At 45.4% G+C, this 27,568-nt stretch overlaps 1 protein-coding gene across 1 annotated transcript in view; it reads right to left on the reverse strand.

Moving 5' to 3' along the window:
- Positions 1-1,088: 1,088 nt before the first annotated feature.
- DENND11 (DENN domain containing 11) overlaps positions 1,089-27,568 on the reverse strand; it is a 245,055-nt gene continuing 218,575 nt past the window's right edge. The window contains exons 8-10 of the mRNA XM_086952971.1: positions 10,720-10,788; positions 5,128-9,531; positions 1,089-4,570 (exon numbers count right to left, since the gene is read on the reverse strand). Coding sequence (XP_086809097.1) covers positions 9,336-9,531; positions 10,720-10,788 — 265 coding nt within the window. The 3' untranslated portion in view covers positions 1,089-4,570; positions 5,128-9,335. The remainder of the gene's footprint in view (positions 4,571-5,127; positions 9,532-10,719; positions 10,789-27,568) is intronic.

The raw sequence follows: 27,568 nt of genomic DNA on the forward strand, positions 1-27,568 counted from the left end.
TTTCATGTGTTCAGCAATGTACTGCTTTGCTTCATGGTTCCGGATTGCCTTTGGGTGCATCAGGGCACACTCCTCGCACAAGTTGGAGTGATGGCCTACCCCAAACACCAGAGACACATCACATGGCATCTGTCACGGATATTTGTTTGCAACAGTCTCTACGAGGCCTAAACCCTGTAGTTTTAGGGAGAGACATATTTGCTTGCAAACTGAAAGATATTTTGAGAAAAAACTAGTCAACTGACAAGAAACAGGATCTAGCTTTGGATCCGCCCACAAAGGCAAAACTTCGAAGGACTTCACCGCACTAACTGTACTACAGAATATCGAGACCAAGAAAAGCCTCATACCAAAATATTGTGGACAGAATATCGAGGGACAAAATATCGAAAGGTAAGTGCATCCAGGGAAGCATGGTTTCACTATTCCAAACTCCACATCCACGTTCCATGAGGATATATTTTTTACCAAGGTAGATATATGTAGCGATGGGTACAGAAAATCTTTACTTTTCTATATTTTGGATTAGATATTTGCCCCCAATAATTGAATGCCTCAATATTCTGAATGCGATGTAGATGTAGATGTTTAGCTTTAAAAGCCACCTACTGGCACACGGGGGCTATGCTGCAAAGTCTTTCTGATCCAGAGCCTGGGGATGTTCTAAAGTTAAGGAATCTGCAGTCAGAAACACCAATCAGAATTTGAATGTAAAACTCTGCTAGTTTCCAGTGTACATATTTTGAACTATTGAGTATTAGATTTTGATATTTGGCATTGCTTGTGTTTAAATAGCTGCAATACGATTTGTTCTCCTAATGAAGCTATAGGTTAGTCCTAATACGCACAGAGGAGTTTACAAATAACAGTTACAAATTTGATTTAAGATCATTATATGTTGGAATAAAAGTGTTCAATATGGCAATTCAGTTTTGCAACACAAATGTTCCCCTTTACTATGTGCTTTTTGGGTCTGCAGTACTCACGATCACACTATTACTAACCTTTTAACTTTTTAAAGGCATTGTGAACAGTGTCAATTATGATAAATATGAATTAATACCTTGAAGTAAGTGAGACACAAAGAATTGGGGTTCTGTATAGTTTATTGTCTCTTTGGGCTCAGTTTCATAAATCCATACATGATGCTATTCAGCTGCCTATCATATTTCCTATTATAAAATACATCAGTTGTAAGGTAGTACTGACTTCACTCAGATCACCAACCTCCTGTGGAATGCAGACATTTAACATTTTGAAACACATATGTATATAACAATAAGGCTTTCTGTTTGTAGCCAGCAAGTACATTGGTAGGATTAAAGAAAGTAAACAAAAAAACAGTTACAAATAGAATTCCCAACAAATTTTATTGGGTCATTTCAGGCTGCTGGATAATTCAGTGCATGTCTAACTGCCCAAATCCTACATGTGTACCACCCAGCGTGATGCTGCAACAGGTCAAAGATGGGGTTTACATACAGGGTTCTATTTTAACCTGCAAGATAATGTTTCAATATTAGGATATCTTATTGGTCAGTAAATACAAACAACATTGGGCATAATGAGATGGAATTATGTTAATTCAATTGTTTATGTGAAAGGTTGAAATAAATGTATTTAATGAATTCTCTAAAAAGCGGGACATATGGGTGACTGCCTTAACTTCCAAAAACACACTCCTCCTACAGACACTGAATATAGGAGTAGGCCATAGCCAGGGCCCGTAGAATTATGTGAATTAGTGCTTGCACATAAATATGGATTTACCGCACTTACCACATAATCTAATATCTGCTGGATAATTTGCAGATTTCAACCAAAAACATTTCATTTTGACCTCAAATGGATCAAAGTTACTAAAATAAGTTCCACATATTCAATGGAAGAACTTCTGCAATGGTTAATTGGTCACTTTTCAACTACTTATTGCTGTATTCAACCCTCAAATTGGTACTACTGAGGTAAAATTTGTGCTCCGACTACCAACATGTAAATGAACAGTGAAGCAGTACTGGCACAGCATGTGCAGCATTACGTCAAATAATTTGCCTTTTCTTAAAACATAATTTAGTTAATCCCGTACCATATTTTGGTCCTCCATTACTGAATGAATCCAATGGCCCCAATAATACCTTGTATATCTGAAAAGTACTGCCATATGCATTGCACGCAAAATTAATGTTTACGATCTTTTTTTTTAGGACTGGAATAATGTGTAACACAGAATCATCAACACACCAAAATTCCTTGCTTAGGTAAGAGTGGGGAGCTCTCTAATGGCATCACTAAATATGCAAGAGATCACTTTATGAACATGATTAAAGCAAGGATCAGTGCCAAAACACAATCAAGAAAGAGTTCTCACAAATAGTGACCAAGGTGCTTTTAGTCTTCTTTATACCAACAATTCTTACATAATGTATGCCACTATGTAATGTGCCATCAAACCATGCCTTAGATAATGATGCTGAGGCTGATGGATATGCTACAAGGCACTCCCATTAACTAGTAGACCCTCATGCTTTGTCATTCACATGTCACTTCCATGTGTTCTTAATATTTGAAGCTGAGCAAGCCTAATATACATGGGCATTGGTAATCCAAAAGAGTTTGATGAGCATTATCAGTTAACTTTTCCTTATTTATCTGTGTGGCTCTAATCCACTCTGATATTTAGAGAAAGCAGCTTTGACTGTGAAAATATGGGTATCGGACATATAGATTATAGAGGGCAACCATTTAAAACCGAGCAGAAGCTCTTTAAGGTGCCTAAGAGATGGGTACTGGATGAGAGCCAGAATAAGGCACTCTTATTTTTTGTTTCAAATCCGTTTTACTGTTTTCATAATGTCCATGATTGAGAGACGTAATGTACACTACAGCTCCACCAGTCTCAATCTTAAGACTCATGTGCATCAACTGACCTACACACAGTTTCATTTCCCTTTCTGTACCTACCAAATCAATGAATGCATCACAAACCACAGATAACTTCGAGCATAATTTCAAAATGTATGATCTCCTGTGGGTCTGCATTCAATTTTCAGCATGATGTTATTGCTCTGTAAAAGCTTGCGTATTGGATTGTCTTGCGAGGGTATGTCTGTTTGTTAGAGCCCAAGCTTCTCTATACCAGTGCCAAATACAACTTGCCATGTTTATGTTCCCATTTCTATCCTCTTCAGATATATCTAGTTCAGGGAGGTTTATCATTATTTGTATGCTCCTTACAAGGACATGACACTTTCTTCACATAGTTAAGACATTATTTCTTTTCTTCAAGTTAAAAATATCAGTTTGTAGCAACATACTGTACAATCACAAATAATGAGTTGCATAAATTCAACAACTATTGCAAGCTAAGATGCCTCAACGGAAAATGTCATGGAATGAGGTGAATGTCAAATACAGTGAAACGTCTACTCTAAGGGGAGTGTGTTTTTATGCTTATCATAAAGATGCAGGGGTTCTGTTAAATTCACTTGCATCTCACATTATAAATACTTCTCTCCAGTTGAGAGCAGTGGTCATTTTATATGAGAACAAAAAACTATTTTTGGCAGAAATTTCAATTGAGAAGCAACCTTTCTCTACAAAATAGTTGACTGCTGACCATGAAATGAAAGCCTATTATAGGAGTGCTACCAGAAGGAATAATTACAATGTAAGGTAATTTCGAAGAAGTGTATTTGATGTTGCAGTGCCATATGAGCTCGAAAGGAGATGTAGGAGTTTTGCACAATATTCAGCTTCTTTGTTATTGCAGCATCCATAGTGAAAATGTTTTCTTTCATCCTTCTGTAGTGAAAGATAATAAACTCAAACTGCTACCTAAATATAATATCACTGCTTAAGGTGTGCTTTAACATTCAAAGGTGCTCTCTTTCCAAACTGTACTAAATGAAGCCTGGCATTCTTAAAATACAGCAGTTTCACAACAAAGTGCAAGGAATGAACATTTTTGGAAATGTACGCTATCCAGAAGTAAGGAACATAGATATTGATTGTAAGGACCTGCAGGCCGCTAAGTAATGTACTTTTAATTATTTTCGTTTAATAAATGGGTAATTCCCCATAAAATATTACAAATTGAAATACTCTAAAAATACATTTAAAACAGCTCTGGCCATATGTGCAAAGCCATTTAACGGTCGCAAAGCCAGCGATTCACTAAATGTTATGTTATGTTAGTATGAATTTGTAGAGCGCACGTTCACCCTGGGGTTTCTTGGCGCTGTGTACCGCTGGGGAACCCGTTCTGGCTTTCCCTATGAGATGGTCCCTATTGGGCATCCCCAAGGTGAAGCTAGGCATCCCCGGCAGCGAGGGGGCCGTTGTGGAGATTAAACAAGCTATTGCCCAGAGTTGCAGCGTGGGACCCATGGTTAGAGAGGCACGGAGGAGAGATTTATCAAGCCCGCCGACATTGGTTCCGTACCCTGCCGCGTCGGGAATTGAACCCTGGTCCCGGGCCGACCTCTGCTTCTGGGTCTGCCGCCTCTAACCGGTGAGCCACACTTCTCCGTGACTTTTACAAATGTACTAAACCCATTTTGGGATTCGGTATCTGGGTACCGATTTGCAATTTGGATAGGAAGGGCTTAGGGTGTCCCTTTCAAATTCAGATTTACAATTTCAGTTGCAAACCATTCATGGGTTACTGACTCCTCAAAGGAGGTGGTTAACTATTCACAAGGTTGAATGTAAAAAACAAAATTTACATGAATGGGCATTTTCTTCAAGTATTTGCAGCACCTTTATCTATACAGAAAATGGAGCTGCATTTTTGTTTTAAAAAAACCCAGCATGTACCTTATTTAAAACGCTATCACAAGCACGGTGGTCTGCAGACTCATGCGTGCCACCATCCCTGTGTTGGCATCAAATCGGAGCAAGTTGCAATTCGTGAAATACCTTATTAATATTCATTAGGTCGATCAAGATTACAACACACTCCAAATTCTCTTTTTGCAAACCAACCTACTAGTACATAGGTGCGTTTTCAGAATCTGCTTTCATTCAAAAGTAGGTGAGCAATTTGCAACCGTTTTTGCAATGAAAATGTTAGTATATCCGACTCCAAGTTTCCTGGGTTTGCCTAGAGACTTCCCTGTGATAGTGTACTCTATAAGACTCAACTAACATAACACAACAGTGTGGTGGTGAGTTTTGGAAATCCTCTCCTCCCAGCAAGTCTTTACTTCAGATATTCTACCTAGTTGTGTGAAGGAAATTCGCAAAGCGAGCTCTGCTCTTTACAGCATTTACAAATTTTTCTACTGTACTGCCAAAACCAGAAATAGTTATGGATTGCCACATAACTTTAATATTACTGATAGGAAACTATGGGGCTTTCCTTTTTTTCTTAGGGCTTCCAACACCTTCCTGGGAATCATTGGGATCCATCTGCGGGTCAACCTAATGTGTGGTCGCCTTCAGTACAGCTTTCCTCTCCTTCACATCTTGAAAAGTCTAGAATGGCTAAAAAAATAAATAATGTAACATATCTGTATACAGCCTAAGTGCAGAAAGCATTTATCGCCTATATCCTAAGCGTATGCCTTAAGACTGAAGTCTTGGGAAAGCCTGGATAAGGGAGAAAGTGAGCGGTTTTGTTATTTATTATTGAAGAGACTGTTTCCTGTAGTGTGGAATCTGTCAGAAATGCTTGTTTTGCTTCTTGGTCTAAAAATGTTCAGAATTGTAAACCTTTGGTTGATTCTACACCGGAGGATGAAAAGAATGATATGGACGTGAGGACTGTCTTGGGCCTCTGCTCTGAAAGGGCCAGGTGTTTCTCAAAACAACTCTAAAACCTCCGGTATGCTAGACAGCATTCTGACTACTCATTCATTGACAATAATTTTATGGCGCTGGCCTTGCTTGTTAAAGACAACTTTGCTAATGAGAATTTCTGTTTCTTCTGCTGAAATCTATGAGCAACACTGTTGATAAAGCCCTACATTTTATGTGTTTAATACTGCTATTTATAACACTTTGCCTCAGGTTCCCAGACACATAACAGCGAATGACTCAAAGCATGTGAAGCCATTAAATATAACACAAAGGAAAACAGTAACTTTTTGTTCACACCCAGCTGAATAAACATCCTTATTCTCCACTGTCCCAGGCAAGCTTTTAAACTTCTGAACTTGTTCCGTTTCTGTATACGATACCAATATTTTCTGGTCAAAGGTATCTTAGCTTAAATTACATTTCATTACAAGACCGGAGGCAACCATTATGCATTATATTCTTTTAATGCCACTCCATTCGGCACTTAAAGACCTTTTACGTCATAAAGTAAACATTTTAGAACAGAACATCCCGAACATACATTAAGTCAATGCATAGAACAATCTGCTTCTTTGTAATGAGAAGTTTGTTTCCTCCTTAATGGATGAACGAAGATAAAGAAAGGTAAAATCCCAAATTCGGGGACAGGAGGGTGGCATAATGTTAGCCCCTGCGTTTTTAAATTCTTCAAATTTGATCACCAACCAGTGAAACTGGCAGCAACCTGCTATGGCAGCCTTAGAATGCTTCGGAAAGTCCTACTTCTCCTTCACATGACAGCAAGGAGAGTCATGGTCCAGCCTGGACAGAAATTCCCACTATATGAGGGTTCTGAAGTCAATGATAAGAAAACTGCAAGTTGTACAGAATTGTGCAGCCCGGTTGCTGCTTAATATTCCTAAAACTCAGTCTGCCAAGCTGGCCTTGAAGACTCTACACTGGCTGCCAATTAAATAATATAATTCAAATCGTTGTGTATAGCCCACAAGACCCTCTGGGGGAAGGGGCCCCTCATCACCTTCAACTGTCCCAGGAAATGATAATGCACGGCTAACTTATTTCTGACCTCAGTCCATAAAAAGAAAAGGGCAAGATGTGGATGCCATTCCTTCTCATGTAACACATCCAGATTGTGGAACACCCTTCCTCCACATCTTCACTCAGTGACCCACCATCTCTGCTTCCGGAAGCTTCTCAAAACCCGGTTGTTTCAAAACGCGGCTCTATAACCATCTAGCCTGCTGTTCTGCCTGATGCTGCTAGAGCTGGAAAGCCTCTGGGTAGTCATGCGTTGAACAAATAACGAAGAATAATAATAATGATAATGAAATTAATTGGCATTTAATTTGGAGAATTGCTATTTCATTAAAAGACTGGAGGCTACCATTAAGCATGTTGATAGACCCCCAATACTACCACATCAGACATGTGTTCAATTGGCTTACAGTAATGTTTTGCAAATGTAAAAGAGTTAGGCCAGTCAGCGGCCCTCAAGATATCCGCCAATCTGCCGCCTTTCTAAAAGGTCTGACTAGCCATAGCTCCCCTTAAAGAATGAGCTGGCCAATTACATAGTCCATAATTCACCCACCATTCAATAATTGCACTAGTAACTGCTTTAAAGGGTTTCACTAAGGAAATCGGAAGTTCGTCAGTACCATCAGGGTGAAACTCGCTCATCATGGAATCTTATACCCTCATGCAATTCACAACACATAACTTTCTGCAAGAATCAAGCTTTGGGATAATGTGGTGTTGGACATTGTTTTTATTCTCCTAATAATCTCTAAAGTTACCCCAAAGGCATTGTGTACTCTGTTACTTAACCTATGTTACGGATGTTCGGTTTTATAATGTTTACTTTAGGATGTAAAAAGTCTTTCAAGTGATGCATGGAGTAGCATGAAAGAAATAATGCATAAAGTTAGCCTCTGTCTTTAATGAAAATCAAATTCTCTTCGCATTTAATTTGGAGAATCGCTATGCTCAACCCAATTTCAACAAAGCGGAGTGTGCTCGTATTCTAGAAGTGCTAGTAGCAGCATTAATTTGGTGTACAGAACATAATACTCTGCTTTCATCCGGGATAACTGGGCCTCAAAGAGAACATGATGTGATAGTTTTCAAAAGGTTGAAGGAAGGCAAACTACTATACTTGCTTACCAATATCAAGTTCTAATGATCATATTCCCACCGACGTTATGAATGTATGCATCATACGGAAGAGTTGAGAATACCAGGGAAATTATGCACAAAATATGTACCAAGGATACATGATGAAAGTAATCTTCCACAAAAATAATAGGTGGAATCTCTGCGTAATTTCCTTGTTTTAAAGTTGAAGATTTGTGATTGGTACCTGTGGTTATCCCAGTTCACATTGTATACTATGTACCAAGTCTGTATCCACTGAACACATTTGCCTTTATCCGGTAGTGCTTCCAACTATTATTCTTGTGCATTTTCAGGAACATTGAAGCCTCAATCCCCTACATTTAGCTGTGTTCTGGTTCTAGATAAGTGGTGTGAGAGGACCCTAGGCAGAACAGAGAAGGCCTTCCATAATGTTGGGCCAAGAAACAGCAGTCACACCCCGGAACAGAAGTGCTGAAAACTAAAGACTGTCTGAAGATCGAAGCGTCCTGATGCTAAGAGCCCCATTTGCATGCAACATTTACAAAAAAAGCACTTGTAACATTATGTTATCTAACGTGTTGGGCCAATGAAGATTGCATCAGCCATTAAACAATGCCCCCTCGTCTTTACAGCAGCTGAGGGTCTACCCATTCTATAGAAGGTGTTTGATTCCTTGTTAGTTATGTCTTCCAATGGCAGGAGATACAAAGGCGGAATGGCAGTGAAGCTGAATGCATTATTATTTGAAGGCATGTGAAACAATAAAATAAATAATTCTACTACAATAAATAATTTAAAAACTAATAGGCACTGGGTCATCATGCAGCAGAGAATACAACAAATAAGACAATATAAACCCTCTCCTCACAGTATATTCCCGACCAAATTTCAGGATTCCATGAGCCTAAGGCAGTTTTTCTCAGTGTGCGTCTTCCTTCACTTACACCAACATCATACTGTTGTGGGAAGGAAAGGTTCCTTCAGAATATATCCTCCGGCTCAACGCATGGTAACTTGGGTGGGCAGCTTTAGAAGCCTTGAACTATCTAGTGATCAAGACCCACAATTCAGAAATCTAATTTGAGGGAATTAAGATTTGTGTGCTCCAAAACCAATTCTCCGCTTTACAATTGCTGCAATAAAACCAGTCATCAATAAGGAAAGCTCCGACGGAGGTCAGGACTCTCCAGAAGAGCATCATCTTCAATCAACAGTTAGCCGCCACCACCCACGACTTGTTGAACCACATGTTCAACTATAAATAAGAAGTAAATCTCTGGTAAAGCGGTGCCATAGAAGATCCTTCTGGTGTTTTGGTCCCTGATGCTTGTGACACTCAGATGCTGCTAGCAGTGTTTAAAAGGGTTCAGCCATGTTTTTTGAAGTCATAAGGCAGCAGGCTAGTGACAGCAGGGGTTGTCAATGACAAGCATGACATCAATGCCATACAGCTCCAGTAGGTCCATGAGAAAGCCACGGTCTCCTTGAGGATCCAGGCCCATGCTCCTTGCATGGTCTGCAGTTAATGTCCTGTCCTGACTTGATGAGACTTCCAGCAGGGTCTGGAAAATGCGATTATTCAGTTCCATGAAGAACCTAGAAATTCGCAGAGTCAGGTGTAAGGGTATACCAGCAAAGAAAAAAAAAAGACAAATTATTGAACACAGAAAACAGCCTGTTCAAGAGCTCTGCCCATCTGAACCCATACAAATCCACTTCAACAGTGCAGACAAAAAAGACTGATGTGGCTTCAGTAAGACGGGGCTTGTATAGACACCGCCTCTCCCAGGAGACACAGTTAAACCTCATCTCCTGCACCTATTAAACAATGCAGAGTACATTCTTGCTATCTACCCCCTTACTTTAAACAGGTGATGCAGACATGGGTTCCTATAGTTCCAATACATAACACTAGGAATTTCATCACTTACGGGTACGCAGGAACTTTCGCCATCTACCCCCACTATTGAATCTCAGCCTCTCACACCTCTGAAAGGATAGAATCCTGGAGGGACTGAGGCAGCTCTTCATCCTACCCTGAACAGTAAAACGAATACATACCAGTGAGTTGAATAACAGCACCAGAATCACGGTCTTTTGAGAATTAGGTCGTATACTGCTGTTCAAGATTCCATTTACTAAAACAGACCCAGTACTTCAAAGTTAATCCTCATGTGCAGCAAGAAATGCATACTGAGAATAGAACCTTAAATGCAAACCACCAAAGATGCAGACACCCCCTTGGAGCTATATATTTCAAATGAGGTGCAGACACCAGGCTCACACTGCTGGTTTCAAACACTCATACTGGGCGATACCGTGCCTTAAATGTCCTCTTCATACCACTTGACAAGAGAGAAACTGCTCCACCGCCCTTTACAGGTGATGGAGGTTTCACTGATCACACAAGATGGGAGCTAACGAATGGAACATATCTGAGCATAAACTCGGAAACGTTGGACAACAACTCTTAGCCTGTCTTACCCAATACAGGAAATCCATACAGACCCTCAAAACTCAAGAGAATTTCAGTCACAGCTCTCCCTCTCAAACATTGATGCTCATAGCAAAGCACCCAACAGCTAACATATATTAATTACACTGGTCACCATAGGCACAGAATTAAGATATAGTGCAAACCCAAAGGCGTCATTATTGACCAAGACCCTCCAAACACGGCAAATTCCGGATAAACAAAACAAAAAGACCCAGGCCTGCCTTTCTTAAGGCATGAAGCAGATGATTATTGGGAACTTATACTTGGGAGTAATTTGACACACTCACAGAATAAACAGGTCTTCTTCCCCAGAGCTGCAATCACTGTCAAAGTCCTGCGAATATAACAGCATCTGCCTGCATGGAAAGAGGAGGACATCTTACTCCATTGGTTTTGAGGTTGAAGGCAGGAGAGATAAAACAAAAAGCATGGAACAACACAGATAATCCAAAAAATGAAAAAACTAAGGCACTGTGTGATGTTAAAGTGGGAGAGTAGTAGAAACGAAAGAGCACAACAGGTGTGTTCTCATTAAGCCCCATATCTGTTCCCTCTCTTACCTCACCTTGTGACAAGGTAAGTGCACACCACCTTCCCCCCATTAAATACTGGAACCTGCCATATAAAAGAATGTCTCTTAACCACCAAAACAATCAAAAGTGCTAAATCACATTTAATCCAAAGGTGTTCTATGCAGGCAAAAATATAGGTACTTTTACAAGCTCCTCATTCTTTTATGCTGGGTATATATACACACTTCTAAGCGATGACTAACTTCTGTCCGTGTAGCGGACCGTCCTTTCCTAGAGAACATGATTAAACAGGGAGAGAAAAGTTGAGAGAAAGAACTTTGAATCACAATCTCTTGTACGATTTTCAAGCCAGCTTTAGGCAGGGTTGTAGCTCTGAAAATTTACTTCTACAAGTGGCAGAAGAAGCACTCCACGTCATGGACCCTCTACTTACTTGTGCTGCTAAATCCACCTAGGCGTTTGACGCAGTCAACTAAAGCTCTCTGATCAAAATCCCTAAAGAACAAATGGGCACAGAAGATGAGGTGGTTCTCCTCCTACCTGTCAACCCAAATGGTTAAAATAGCTAAGACTTTATCTAGTAATGGCAGCCTACTATAAGGAGACCTACAGGCTTCATCTTGTCTCTCACTCTTTTCTATATTCATTGTGAACCACGTGGGGGTTAGTATCAGAAACTCTGATACTTTATCATCCATTTGCTAACAATTCCCAGATCTATATGAAGATCTCATCCCCAACTGACAATTCACCGCTCCCCAAAACTCATGAAAATGTTTAAACATGGATGTTGAATCACAACTTAAAATTCCATGCCTCAAAGGCAGAGTTTCTATTAACATCAACAAAAATGCCCCATCTAGCGGTATACGCTTGGACTGAGCCCTGAACTCTTCAAGACTGTGAACCAGTTATTCTGGAAAATGTGAAATCCCCGAGTAAATTTCACAACAAACTTAATCTACAAATACAAATTTCTGCTACGGGCAAAAGTGGATGATTCAACTCGAACTGCTCTGCTGTAGCAGACAGTCAATTTATGACCGTGATTTAAAGTCCTTAGCTCAGGCATTTGTACGTTCCAGATTCGCATAGCAATTCATTCATCAATGGCCTTCCTAAAGGTTGTCTGTCACTGGAGTCAGAATGCAACTGCTGCTTATTTTGTGAAGTCGAAGTCTACCAGAAAGCCCAGCCGTGTGGTGTGCTGAAGACATCTTCGGGACATTCAGAAAGCTGCTCTGAGAATGCATTCTGTCCATTGATTCCAATTGGCTTTGCAACTCACATTTTCTTGCCTTCTTAATTGCTGGTTTTATTTGTTTTAGGCCATCTAGCTTGAGTTAATCCATACCGTGGAGCAAACCCAATTTACTGTATTCTTCCACAAACTCGCTGAGGTAAACAGCCTTTCAATTTTGTTCCCATCTTATCACATTTGCTGCGTATTCAATGACCGGTCAAATGTCAGGCTCTGTATTCAGAGGGAGCTAAGTGTTTATTTTTCGTGCTTTGACTTCAAAGGGATAGGATTTATGTGGCAATCCTGCAGGGTACCCAGGTGAGACGAAAGGCTGTAGGATATTTTTTCTAGCACACAACAAAATTTAAATGTATGTAAATGAACTGCGCAAATATTTCAGAATTGGGGAAGCACCAATGAGGCACATTTCTTTGTAATTCTGAAGTGTGGAGAAAATAAATATTTTAATATAATCAAAACAAATAAATACAGTTGGTGATGCCATTTCCACACATTAACGTTTGTACGCTGTATAGTTTTATCAGAAAAACTGTATGTCTGTGCAAATGTGAAGGTCTTTTCAATTGAAACTGTGTTGCCTGTAACGGCAGTGCGCTATCACACCATGCATACTCCACTCTATGTCAGTTCACTCTACAACACTACTCCCCTCTACGACGCGACACTCAACTCTAGGCCACTCTGCGACTCGACACTCAACTCTAGGCCACTCTACGACTCGACACAGAACTCTAGGCCACTCTACGACTCGACACTCAACTCTAGGCCACTCTACGACTCGACACTCAACTCTAGGCCACTCTACGACTCGACACTCAACTCTAGGCCACTCTACGACTCGACACTCAACTCTAGGCCACTCTACGACTCGACACTCAACTCCACTCTACTCCTCCACACTCCACTCTACTCCTCCACACTCCACTCTACTCCTCCACACTCCACTCTACTCCTCCACACTCCACTCTACTCCTCCACACTCCACTCTACTCCTCCACACTCCACTCTACTCCTCCACACTCCACTCTACTCCTCCACACTCCACTCTACTCCTCCACACTCCACTCTACTCCTCCACACTCCACTCTACTCCTCCACACTCCACTCTACTCCTCCACACTCCACTCTACTCCTCTCCACCTCACCACTCCACTGTATTCTAATCAACTCTATGACACTTTATTGCACTCCATGACACTCTAAGTCCCTCTAATCTATGACGCAAACTAGACCATGACACTAACTGCATCCTACAACAGCATATTCTATGCCACTTTACCCCACTCTACATCACTCCACGATACAACACTCCACCACACTTTAGTCCAGTTATCTCCACTCTGTGCTACGCCACTCTACGCCCTCCACCGTATGTCACTTAACTCTACGCACCTTGACTCTAAGACAAGACACTACTCCATGACACGCTACTCCACTCCATGCTACGCCACTCTACACCCCTCTACAATACTACTCCACACCATGCTATGCCACTATATGCCCCTCTTCAACACTCAACCCCTCTATGAAATGACACAATATGCTCCACTACACCACAACACTCCACTCTACACCAGGCCACTCCACTCTACAACACTCTATTCCACTAATCTCTACACAACTCTCCCCTACCCCACAAACCTTTAGTCAGGCTGAGAAGCAGCCACACTGGTGTACAACTTTTCTAAAACACATTGACAAAGCCAACAGCTCTTGCATAGGTAAGACCTATTGGCTTGTTTTGCGTCAATTAACTGGCGTGCCACAAAGGCGATGCTTAATTTAAAATGGCCTGCATCACTTCCATTCCCCTATTTAAAATTGAAAACCTTGTGCAGTCAATGAGGTTCAAGAAATGGACAATCTCTTCTCCTTGAGCCGCCTACATTTTTATATAATATTTAAATTCATTTTTATCAAGAAATAAAATAAAAGCGCACATAGCACAACAGTGTTAATGGTATCTTTAAGAACACCAAGTAATTTAGACCTTTGAAAAGTAATTTCCTGCCTTTGCATACAGTTTAATAAGTAACTTTCTACTCATACCTATTGCCAGACCAAAATGCTACAGTCAGGGTCTCAGATCTTTTGATATTTATTGGGCATCCTGTAATCTGATACAGACCGCTCTTCAAGTTGACAAATCTCGCCATTCTCCAGCACCAGTACCAGTATTTGGAATTTGTCTCCACCAGACCTCTGCACTACCACAACACTTTCACCTTTAAAAAGGAGCTAAAAACCCTCCTGTTCCATAGACATTTTGACTGTGTAGGACTGAAGATCCACTCTGCTCCTTGTGGAAACCTTGCAGGCCTGCTCTGGTGGCAGTTACCCTGGAGTTACTTTACTATCTGCTTTTCAACCAACACTTGTAACCCATGCCTTGGTTATGTTATTATTTTGCGTTCAACATTTACATTTTTATTCAATATCTTTTGTACAGAATTTCCAACACCCTTGGGCCAAGTTTGTGTGATAGAAAACAGCGTAAATAACCCCATAAAACATAACTGAGACAGTGAAGCCTAGATAAACAGTAGCAGAAACAAGTCTACAATGCAACCAGAGGAATACAACACTGTCTCTCAAACCTAATACAGTCTTATCAGTAAACCAAATATCCGTCTAAACAAACCTTGTGCCACATTCACAACTACACCCAAAATGGGGTCTTAAATGAATATATGAGTGAGTGTAATGATGTTACAGAAAAGAAATCACAGGCACACATTAACGGTTGACAGAAAAGGAGCACTATTTTGCTTTGCAGGCAGTGATAGAGCTATACCCAAGTGCGTTCTTGGGTAGTTCTCCGTGACTCAACGGAGTCTGCCCTAATCATGGCAACGGAGGACATACGCAGGACAATGGATGAAGGCGGCAGAACGGCCCTGATCCTATTAGACTAAAGAGCGGCGTTCGACACAGTAAACCATTCGGTACTACTAAACAGATTGAGAACCTTGGGCATTACAGATACTGCTCTGGCCCTTCTAACATCCTTTCTGGACGCTCGAATTCAACAAGTACACTGGGGAGGCCTTCAATCTGATGAATACTCTCTCCCAGGAGGTGTACCCCAAGGCTCGGCCTTATCGCCCACATTGTTCAATCTATATGTCACACCTTTAGCTGCGCTAATTAAATCACATGGCCTGCTTTTAGTGTCGTACGCCGACGACACACAAATTGTAGTGTCTATCTCCCAGTCAGTAGAAGCTACAGCAGAACGTTTCAGGAACTGCCTCCTAGATGTAAAAGGTTGGATGAGCCATAACGAATAGTTTCTTACCTGTCGGTGTAGTTTTGCAGCTTGAAGATCTTTCTAGATTCACTATGCTGTGCATTATTCCGCGGTCTAGTGGTTGGGTCCGGAATCGTAGTCTTTTCTTTTTTTTTGTAGCCCAGGTGGGCGTCGACGTCCCACCTCTTGATGTCCTTCCTGTGACGTCGGCATGCTTCCTGCGGAAGCTCCCACCCTTGGGCGCCATCTTCGGATTCTTTTTTCTTTTCCGTTTGTGTTCTGTTTCCGAATAGTATGGCAATGTTTTGATCTTTTCTTTTACCGCTCTTTTCCTTGAAGTTTCATAAACCCTTTTTTTTTTGCACCACCTCTTTTCTTCAGCCTCATCTTTCTGGCGGAGGTGGGTGGGTTCGCTAGTGAATCCAGAAAGATCTTCAAGCTGCAAAACTACACCCACAGGTAAGAAACTATTCGTTTTGCAGCGTGAATCTTTCTGGATTCACTAGCTGTGCATAGACTTTGTAGCGGTTTGTTATTGTGGCGGCTGGGTGGAAGATGAGCTTCTGTTCTTGAATATGTGCTGAAGCACTTTCTGTCCCACTTGTGCTTCCTTGTACATCCACACAGTAGTGTTTTGTAAACGTGTGCACAGAAGCCCATGTTGCCGCCAGGCATATGTCCTGAATGGGAGTGTTTGCCAAGAAGGCTATTGTAGCTCCCTTTTTCCTTGTTGAATGGGCCCGTGGCTCCTCTGTTAGTTCTTGCCCAGCTTGTTTGTGGCAGAATTGTATAACTTGCGTGATCCATCGTGCAATTGTCCCTTTAGTAACAGCTTTGCCCATGAAGCTTTCTGCAAATGACACTAAAAACTTTCGTTTTCCTGTGGTCTTAAATTCTTTCTATGTAATGCATGACTGCACGTCTCGCGTCCAGAGTGTGCAGTGCTCTTTCTGCTTTTGTTGTTGGTTTCTGGAAGAAACTCGGTATTTGGATTGCTTGGTTGATGTGGAGCTTGGACACCACCTTTGGCATAAAGTGTGGGTCCGTTCTCATCACCACCCTATCGTTGTGAATTTGTATGTAGGGTTCCTGTAGCGTCAATGCCTATAGTTCGCTTACTCTGTGCAGCGAGGTGATTGCCATTAGGAATGCTGTTTTTAACGTTAGCATCTGTAGTGAGGTTTTATGCATTGGTTCAAAGGGTGCCTTCATGAGTTCTGTTAGCACTATTGCAAATGCTACTTACCAGTATGCATCTGTTCTTGGCATGTAGGGCTGCTGACATTCATATCTGTGCATAGATCGCCGCCTAGTGTTGGGTCCGGATGATTGCACATTGTTGTCCTGGAAGAGTCTTCGAAGTATCACGAGATAGGTGGCTCCTCCCCTGGACTACAGTGCGCATGGGCATCGCCTCCATCCCCAGATTGTTTTTAGCCATTGTGGCCGAGATGGAGTGAACTATGAGAGTGATGACCATGCTATGAGCATATACATGAATACTGCAGCTGCTACAGGCGCCGGGGAGGAGGGCGGGCGATATGAATGTCAGCAGCCCTACATGCCAAGAACAGATGTATACTGGTAAGTAACATTTGCAGTTCGAGGCATGTGGGCTGCTGAATTCATATCTGTGCATAGAATACATAGCAGTCCCTCCATTAGCGGCGGCCGCCCGTGCCAGCTGCAGCAGTTCGGAAAAGTGTCTTGAGAACAGCCTGCCCTACAGCTGCTTGCTGTTTAGAGTGCACGTCTACACAGTAATGTTTAGTAAATGTATGTGTGGTAGACCATGTGGCTGCTCTACATATATCCTTTAAGGGAATGTTCCCAAGGAAAGCCATAGAGGCCCCCAACTTTCTGGTGGAGTGGGCTCTTGGTGGAATTGTAAGAGTGCGTTTAGCCTTAGCGTAACAGATCTGAATACATTTCACGATCCACCTAGCGATACCAGCTTTGGAAATAGCGTTACCCTTGTGGTGTGATGCAAAGGCAACGAAAAGCTTCGAAGTCTTTCGAAAATCCTTTGTCCTGTCAATGTAGTACATTAGGGCTCTTTTGACGTCAAGGGTGTGGAGCATCCGCTCCGCCAGCGACTCAGGGTTTTGAAAAAACAATGGCAACTCAATTGTCTGGTTTATGTGGAATTGAGATACCACCTTGGGTAGAAATTTAGGGTTAGTGCGGAGCACCACCCTGTTCGCATGGACTTGGAAAAAAGGTTCTTGGATGGTGAGGGCCTGCAACTCACTAACCCTCCGTAGCGATGTAATTGCTACTAAGAAAGCCACTTTCCAAGTCAGAAACTGAAGCTCACAAGAGTGTAGTGGCTCGAAAGGAGGACCCATCAGCCTTGTAAGAACCACATTGAGGTTCCATTCTGGAGCTGGTGGTGTCCGTGGTGGAATGACCCTTTTGAGTCCTTCCAGAAATGCCTTGATAGCAGGAACCTTGAAAAGTGATAGGTGTTGCCTATTCTGGAGGTATGCGGCCATCCCAGACAGGTGAATGCGGATGGAAGAATATGCCAAATTGCATTGGTACAGATGGAACAGGTAACATATGATGTTCTGAATGGAAGCATCCAGCGGGTTAATGTCGTGGTTTGCACAATAAATGACAAACCGCTTCCATTTAGCCGCATAACATGCTCTAGTGGTGGGCTTTCTTGCCTCCCGAATGATGTCCATGCAATCGGGGGGAAGATTGAGGTAGCCAAACTCTAGGACTTCAGGAGCCAGATCGCCAGGTTGAGCTGTTGCGGATCTGGGTGCTGAATGTCGCCATGGCTCTGCGTCAGAAGGCTGGGTGTGAGATGAAGCCTTTGATGCAGTACCACGGAAAGTTCCAGAAACGTGGTGTACCATGGTTGGCGAGCCCACGTTGGAGCAACCAGGATGAGAGTCATCGAGTGCTGCCTGAGCTTGCGTGCCACCAGCGGTATCAGAGGTGCTGGGGGAAAAGCGTACCCAAATCTGCCTGACCAGTTCATCCACATCGCATTGCCCTGCGATTGCGGGTGTGGGAACCTGGCGGCGAAGCTTTGGCATTTTGCGTTCTCCTTTGTGGCGAACAGGTCTATCTCTGGATGACCCCACCTTTGGAAGTACGGTTGGAGTACTGATGGATGTATCTCCCACTCGTGCATTTGGTGGCTGTGCCTGCTGAGCAGGTCCGCCATCTGATTGTCTTTGCCTGGGAGACGTTCTGCCATCAGGAAAATGTTCCTCTGAATGGCCCACTTCCACATGCTCTGAGCCAGATGAGACAGCTGCGGAGAGTGTGTGCCCCCCCTGTTTCTGAATGTAGTACATGGCCGTCATGTTTTCCGTCCGGATCAACACGACCTTGTTGCACAGATGTACTTTGAATGCCTTTAAGGCCATGAAGATCGCCATCAGTTCCAATACATTGATGTGCATCTTCCTTTGCTGTAGTGTCCATAGTCCCTGCACTGTGTAGTGGAGTACATGCGCTCCCCATCCCTGGAAAGAAGCGTCCGTTGTCAGGATAATCTGTGGCACAGGCTCGTGGAACGGTCGGCCCTTGCAAAGGTTTTGTGGATTCCACCAATGCAGAGAGTTGTACGCCCGACCGCTCACCAACACTAGGTCTGTTAGTTGCCCGTGAGCCTGAGTCCACTGACGTGCGAGGCACTCCTGGAGCGGGCGCATACGTAACCTCGCGTGCGGGACAATGGAGATGCAGGAGGCCATCATGCCTATCAACTGCATGAACACTTTTGCTGGAAGCGAGTGCTGAGGTCTGAATCGTTGGATCAGCGTCTGAATACTGGCGACTCTCACTGAATTTGGCTGCGCAGTGGCTGCCAGAGTGTTTATCGTCGCGCCCAGATATTGCCGTATGTGGGCGGGCTGGAGATGGGATTTCGGGTAATTCAGTGAGAATCCCAGATCGTGCAGGAGATGAATGGTGCGGGACACGTGGTCGGCGCACTGTTGTTCCGACTGTGCCTGAATGAGCCAGTCGTCCAGATAGGGGTAGACGTGAATGTTTTGACGTCTTAGATGCGCCGCCACAGTCGCCAGGCACTTTGTAAAGACCCTGGGCGCTGTGGTGACCCCGAAAGGCAGAACCCTGAACTGGTAGTGCTGGTCTTGAATGGTGAACCTGAGGTACTTCCTGTGTGAAGGATGCAGGGGAATGTGAAAGTATTCATCCTTGAGATCCAGAGTAGCCAGGAAGTCCCCCTGCCGAAGCAGAGGGAGAAACTGCTGCAACGTGAGCATATGGAAGTGTTCTGACAGAATGTACCAGTTGAGGGGCCTGAGGTCCAGGATGGGCCTGAGGGATCCGTCCTTTTTGGGGATTAGAAAGTACAGAGAGTAAACCCCTGTTCCCCTTTCTTGCAGTGGAACGAGCTCTATTGCCCCTTTTTGCAGCATGACCTGGACCTCCTGCTGCAACAAGTGCAAGTGCTTGCCGGACATAGGACGGTTTCTTGGAGGTATGTTTGGTGGAGTGGAAGTGAGCTCCAGACAGTAACCGTATTGGATAAGAGATCTGACCCACCTGTCCGTGGTGATGGATTTCCACGCGGGCAGGAACTGCTGGAGTCTCCCCCCGACTGGTGTTGTGTGGTCGGGGGGCAGCGACAAGGCGTCACCGTTTGTTGGTGGCGGAGGACCTGGAGCTGTTGTTCCCACGTCCCCTGCCTTTGACGTTGTTGCCCCTGTAACCACCTCTACCCTTGTTGGTGTATGAGGTCTGGGTGTTGCTTTTATAGTATTGCGTAGATTGCGATGCCTGACCCCTTGAGGTGCCTCTGTTATTGGAGCGGCGAAAGGAACCACCCCGAAACTGCTGGGACTGTAGGGCCCCCATAGACTTAGCAGTGTCAGTGTCTTTTTTCATCTTTTCAAGGGTTGCATCCACTTCTGGCCCAAACAGGTGGTCTGGATTAACTGTTTGGTTTAAGATCGTAGTTTGTATGTCTGGTTTAAAGCCTGATATCCTAAGCCATGCATGCCTACGCAGTAGCACGCTAGTGTTTATAGCTCTGGAGGCGGTATCAGCCACATCCAGTGCGCACTTAATGGAAGCATTGGTGATAAGCTTCCCCTCCTGAATTAACATTTCAGCTCCCTCTTTGTACTGATCAGGTAAGTGCTGTAGAAGGGTTTCTAGGGTGTCATAGTGTGCCCTATCGTAGCGTGCAAGTAGGGCTTGCGTGTTTGAAATGCACCAGATATTAGCTGCCTGTGCAGCAATACGTTTTCCTGAGGCTTCAAAGATCTTCGATTCTTTGTCTGGGGGAGGAGCATCACCCGTGGTCTGCGAGTTTGCCCGCTTGCGTGCGTTGGATACAACCAAAGAGTCCAGTGGCAAGTGTCCTTTGATGTACGTTGGATCAGTGGGCGCTGCCTTGTATTTTTTGTCAATACGAGGATTGATGACTCGCGCCCGGGTGGGCTCCCTGAAAACTTCAGGCGCGTGCTTTAGCACTCCTTTGAGCATTGGCAATGTCTTGACAGTCTTTACAGCCACCGAGAAAGTGTCAAACAGAAAATCGACGTCCACTGGGTCCGCATGGAGGTCGACATCATGATTGGCCGCAGCTCTCTCAATTAGAGCGTTGAAGGCTGCAGAGTCCTCTGTTGGAGAAGTTTTTGCAGCAAAAAGCTGCGGCTCGTGTCCTGACGGAGGGTCCTCAGGGTCGCCTCCAGCAGACCATGGCTCATGTACCTCCTCTGGATCCGAGTACGCTGGATAATTGTACTCCTCCTCCTCGTCTCCATCACCCTCCCCAGCGTTAGAGTGAGTGGGTGAGAGTTCCAGGCCTTGTGAAGATGCAGGCTCCATAGGGGCAGAAGTACCCCCAGAGTCCAACTTCTTTTTGAGTGGAATACGAAAATGTTCCAACACTGGCTCCGGGGTGATCTTCCTTTTAAGGAGAGAGAGCTTGCCTGTGTTGGCGTCGATGACAACCTCTCAACGCTCCTCGTCCGCGAGTGGCTGGAGCCGAGGCTTCGGCACTACCAATGATGCTTTAGGCGTAGACACCAGCTTCAAGGGCACCCCGGCCCCATGTTTCGGAGCGAAAGCCTTCGGCGTCGTCTTTGGCGGCAGCGTGAAGTGGATCGGCGTCTGCGCCTTCGCCGTTTTTTGTGGAGGCTTCGTCGCCACATCCTTCGGTTCGGGAGCCACTGCTTCCTTCCGAATCCGTTGAAGGGACTCCGTGACCTTCTTGGTAAAGGACGGTGAGGGCTGGACCGACTCGAGCGAGTCCTCCGAGTCCGGACTCGGGTCGGCGATCAAAGGCACGGTCTTCGGAGCCGACACATCACCGCCCTTGGCTTTGTCGACCTGGATCGGCGCAGCCAGAGCTTTGGGGTCGTCCTGATGCTTCTTCGAGGCCTTTTTAGGGTCATCAACCTTTTTGGCGTCGACGCGGCTCTTCAGAGCGTCTACCATCTTCGGCGCCGACGCAGCCGCGTCGGGCGTCTTCGCCTTCGACACCGGGGTCTTCGGGTCGGCCATCTTGGCGTGGCTCTCTTGATCTCGGCGGCCATTTTGGACTTCTTCGTCGCCGAGGACTCTGGAGCCTTTGGTCCCACCAGTGCGACTTTCACTTTCGGTTTTGATACGGATGGTGCGGACCCTGACGGCTTCACTTTCGGTTTCTGTACCGGGAGTGGCGCACCACCAATGTCCGTGGCCGGGCCCGGAGGCGGGGCCGTGGGACGAGTATTGAGGTTTTGGGTAAGGCCCGAAGGCGATCCCTCGACCTGGGCCTTATGCTGGGGTTCGGCCCCAGAGTGCATAAGAGGATGCTCTTCTCCCGAGCTATCCTCCACGGTGGCAACGGCCCAGTCGTCGTCCCCTACCTCCTCGACCTCTTCATCTCCCGCGTCGTAGTTCTCATCGTCCAACGCTGGGTCAGAGTCCGAAACTTGTAGGACAGTGTCATCTTCAACGTCTTCTTCAAAGATGTTGGCTGGAGGGGGTGCCGACAACTGGGCCTGCAGTCTCGCGGCCAGACGTAGCTTGAGAGTCTTCTTCGACCGGAACTTTGAGCAGGCCATACATCTGGCCTCGTCGTGGTCCGGCGACAAGCATCTGTTGCACACTGGGTGCACGTCGAGGTGTGAATACTGAGGCACACACCGGGCACCTCTTAAACGGAGTTCGTTCCATGTTGAAGTAGTCTGGAGCGTTGTGTAGGCCCGTCCGCGCCGACAGCACGCGGAAGGGCAGCAAGTGTTCGGAGCCGATGAATAAACCAACCCGAACGATAGACAATACCGACGCGAGTCCTAAAGACCTTTTGGTCTCAAGTTAGGAAAGTTAAACAACTATCGATTACGACAGAGGGAACCGAAGCACATCCGAACCCAATGGCGGAAAAAAACAATCTGGGGATGGAGGCGATGCCCATGCGCACTGTAGTCCAGGGGAGGAGCCACCTATCTCGTGATACTTCGAAGACTCTTCCAGGACAACAATGTGCAATCATCCGGACCCAACACTAGGCGGCGATCTATGCACAGATATGAATTCAGCAGCCCACATGCCTCGAACATTGAGGTTCCATTCAGGTGCTGGTAACCTTTTAGGTGGTGCAATCCTTTTTGCGCCTTCCAAGAATCTTTTCACCATCATAGAAGTTGAAGAAGCTTTTGATAGTTTCTCTTCTAGTGTAAGCGACAATGGCTGCTAGGTGTACCCTTAGCGATGAAAAGCTCAGGTTAGTCTCAAGCAGGTGCGTGAGGTACTTAAGCACTTTAGAGTCCCTTGTCATTTTGTTGTGCAGTCCCTCCTTTCTGCACCATAGTGTGAACCTCTTCCATTTGGCCACGTAGCACTTCCGTGTGCTTGGTCTTCTGGCCTCTCGAAGTACCCTCAGGGTGGTCTCAGGTAGTTTTAGGTGTGCGAACTCTATGTCCTCAGGAGCCATGCTGCTAGGCTGAGATTTTCTGGTTCTGAATGCAACACCTCTCCGTTTTGCATGGAGAGTAGGTCTTTCCTTCTCCCAAATTTGTGTGGTGCACTCTGTGTCATTTCCATAATCTGCGAATACCATGTCTGCCTGGCCCACTGGGGTGCGACCAGTATCAGGGTCATGTTGCTTGTCCTGCACTTGCCGAGTACCTTGTGTATCAGGGGAATCGGCGGAAAAGAGTAGGCAAATGTCTTTGACCAGCTTATCCATAGGGCATTTCCCACGGACTCTTCCCCTGGTTGCCTCGATGCAAAGTGTTGGCATTTTGAATTCTGGCGTGTTGCAAACAGGTCTATTGACGGTGTTCCCCACCTGTCGAACAGTTTGTTTCTTGTGCATTTAGCTCCAATTCGTGTGAGGTCGATGACGGTCTGCTGAGCCAGTCCCCTTCCACGTTGTCCTTTCCTGGAAGATTTATCGGCAGTAGATCTATCTTCAGAGGTATTGCCCATTTCCATATTTCCTGTGCTAGTTCTGACAGCGGGGCTGATTGTGTTCCTCCCTGTTTGTTTATGTAGAACATTGCTGTTGTGTTGTCCGTCTGGATCAACACTGTTTGGTTGTACAACTTCGTCTGGAAAGCTTTCATAGCTAGGAGAACAGCCTTTAGTTCTAGGTAATTGATGTGTTTGACCGCATCCGCTTGTGTCCACAGGCCCCTCACTCCGCGATTTCCCATGTGTGCTCCCCATCCCTTTTGGGATGTGTCTGTGGTGATGGTCGGTATTGGTGGTGTTAGAAGCTTCCCCTTTGTTATGTTTGCTTTGTTCCACCATGATATCCCCTCGAGCACTAGGTCCACCCAACACCCTGTAGCTTGTGACCATTGGCCCTGCAGCCACTCCTGGAGTGGTCTCATGTGTAGTCGTACATTTGGTACTATGTGGATGCATGAGGCCGTCATGCTCATCATTTTGCTCACCGTCCTCACTGTCAGAGCTTGCCCCTTCAGGTAGAGGCGCGCCTCCTTCAACAGCGCCATCGTTCTTTTCTCGCTGGGGAACACCTTCCCCTGCACAGTGTTGATTTTTGCCGCCAGAAATATCTTGATCTGTTCTGGGTTTATCGAGGATTTTTTCCAGTGGATGGAGAAACCTAGGGCCATCAGTGTGTCTGTCACTATTTGAGCGTGCTGTTTGCACGTGTTGTATGACTTTGCCTTTATTAGCCAGTCGTCTAGGTAAGAGTAAACGTGTATCCCTTTTCTCCTTAAGTGAGCTGCGACTGCTGCCAGACACTTTGTGAATACCCTCGGTACTGATTTTAGTCCGAAGGCCAATGCTGTGAATTGATAGTGCTTTGAGTTGATTGCAAATCGTAGGAGATGTTTGTGCCATCTGTTTATTGGGATGTGCAGGTAGGCATATTTTAGGTCTATGGTGACCATGAAGTCCCCTGTTTGGAGCTGTGGAAGTACTTCTTGCAAGGACGTCATTTTGAATTTTTACGTTTTTATGAATTTGTTGAGGAACCTTAGGTCCAGGATGGGTCTCATTGTTTCGTGTACCTTGGGTACGAGGAAGTAGGTAGAGTACACCCCCTTGTTCCTTTCCATGGGAGGTACAGGCTCGATAGCCTCCTTTAATAGGAGTTCCTCTGCCTCCCTTTGAAGAAGCTCTAGTTCATTGTTTGTGAGTGCTCTTTTCTTTAGTTTTGGTGGTGTCTTTTCTAACTCTATGCAGTACCCGTACTGTATTGTGTTGATGATCCATTTGTCTGTTGTAATTTTCTTCCACTCTTGGAGAAAACGTTTCAATCTTCCTCCCACTGGTGTTACGTGTTCGTGTTCTTTTTGTGCGGGACACTCCAGTTTCTTGTTTTTGTGCTCCACCCTTGGAGATTTTTGAAGGGTGTGCACTATAAATGTGGCCGAGTCACTTGGAGGTGGTTTGCTGCCCATCCCTCCGGTTGTTTCCACGTCCACTCGCCCTCCCGCGAAAGGACTGGCCCCTATGTTGGTATTGCCAGTGCTGTTTTTGCTGGCCTTGTAGCGTATGGGTGTCGCTTTGGTGGGAATGTTGGAAGGACTGATGCGACGTTCCCGGCTGGTTCCCCCCCTCTCCAGTGTGGTCTCCATGACGGGGCCCCTCTCTTTGCTCCCCTGGATCTTGCGGTGTCATTATCCTTTTTGAGCTGTGAGAGCTTGTTGTCCACTGGTGCTCCGAACAGTGTTTCACCGTTGAACGGGGTGTTCAGGATGTTGTGTTGCACCTCTGGTTTAAGGTGTTTCACCAGCTGTCCCAGTTCGTCCATGATCTGGTAATGGTGTCTGTTGAGCAGTGCGCTGGAATTAGCCATGCGCCAGTGCATAGCGGCATTCCTTTCCTTTCTTCTTCCTGTTAGGTCCATTCTTCTGCTGGGGGTGGACCCGAAGTAGTTGGTACATTGGCCCTTTTCCTTGCTGTTGCAGTGATGATGGAGTCGGCAGTGACCGTCCCCTGTATGTAGGGTGGGTCTTTAGAGGAGTGCTTGTATTTTTTCTCCGTCCTTGGCATGACGGGTTTACAAGTAGCAGGCTCCTTGAATGCCTCTCTTCCTTATCCTTTGATGCTTTCAAGCATTGGCAGGTATTGGCTCCTAGTTTGCATTGGGAGTAGTGTTTCTACTAGGAAATCCCCTTTTGGCACCTCCTCCTTGAGTTTGACTCTGAACGCTGTTGCTGCGTTCTTGATGCATTCATTGTAAAGTGCAATGTCGTCAGGCGACGAGGGCCTCGCTGGATAGGTGTCCACTCCCTCTTCTGGACTCTCAGCTTCGATGTCCTGCCACTCTTCCTCCTGTGTATCCGAGTATGTGGATTCTTAGTACACCCTCTGGCCGTCATCTGCCTCCTCATCATAATAGGGGGTATCATCTTCCTGCTATGGCAGATCTTCCAAGGTCCCCTATACTGCTTCGACCTCAAATTCATCCTCATCTTCTTCCTCGACCAAGTGTGTTTTTGGTGACTTGGGCCTCAACGGAATTCTGTAATTTCTAATTTTTTCGGAATTCTGTAATTTCTCATTGTTTTGTCGAAATCTTTCTTTCGCTGCAGGATGGTCTCCATCTCTGCTTCGAGTCTCCCCTTCTTTCTTTCCATCTCCGCCGTCTGGTCGGGGTGGAGTGGTTGTGCCGTTCTCTTTGCCGTGCAAGATGGCGTCGAGACTGGTTTCGGCGTCGAGACTGGTTTCGGCGTCGAGACTGGTTTCGGCGTCGAGACTGGTTTCGGCGTCGAGACTGGTTTCGGCGTCGAGACTGGTTTCGGCGTCGAGACTGGTTTCGGCGTCGAGACTGGTTTCGGCGTCGAGACTGGTTTCGGCGTCGAGACTGGTTTCGGCGTCGAGACTGGTTCCGGCGTCGAGACTGGTTCCGGCGTCGAGACTGGTTCCGGCGTCGAGACTGGTTCCGGCGTCGAGACTGGTTCCGGCGTCGAGACTGGTTCCGGCGTCGAGACTGGTTCCGGCGTCGAGACTGGTTTCGCGTCTTTCGACATCGGCTTCGAAGAGGTTTTCGGAGTCGAGCGCTCCTTTTCTTGGACGCTTTACGACGACTTTGGCTGGTCGCCGTCCCTTGGCACCAGGGAGTCCTTCTGTGAGGATCCACTAGGCCTGGATGTTGCTGTGGAGGCCGAAGTTTTCGGCGTGGGCGCTTTCGGGGTCTTGCCCTCGTTTTTTCGAGAGTCCTGGGTAGACTGTCGAGAGTCTTTCGGGCCTTTTTGGGGTGTCGAGTCTCCTACCTTTTCTGTAGTCTTATTTTTATCGGTCTCTGCGACCGTGTAGCCGAAGTCTTCTTCGGTGGCGCAATCCTCCTCGTCGGTCGAGAGTCACAGGTCTCGAAGGGACGGCGGTTGGCCCTTGCCCTGCATGGTGTAGTTTGCAATTCTTTGCCTCTCTCTAACTCGAAGGGTCTTCGGGGTGAAAGCGGAGCAGGCGTTGCAGTCCTTGCTTTAGTGGTAGACCGGCAGACAGAGGTTACAGACTGGGTGTTGGTCCCTCTTTGAGTACTTATGGTGGCAGTTGCGCCAGAATTTGAATGGTGTGTTGTCCATGTCTTGCGTTCAGGGTGTCCCCTTGTTGCGCATTCTCCTCTGGACGTCGAAAAAGTGTTGACATTTTTTCTTTCTTCGTCGTCCTTTCGATGGTGT

Source organism: Lissotriton vulgaris, chromosome 1_2 (genome assembly GCF_964263255.1).
Source record: "Lissotriton vulgaris chromosome 1_2, aLisVul1.2, whole genome shotgun sequence".
In the NCBI taxonomy this organism is placed as follows: Eukaryota; Metazoa; Chordata; class Amphibia; order Caudata; family Salamandridae; genus Lissotriton; species Lissotriton vulgaris.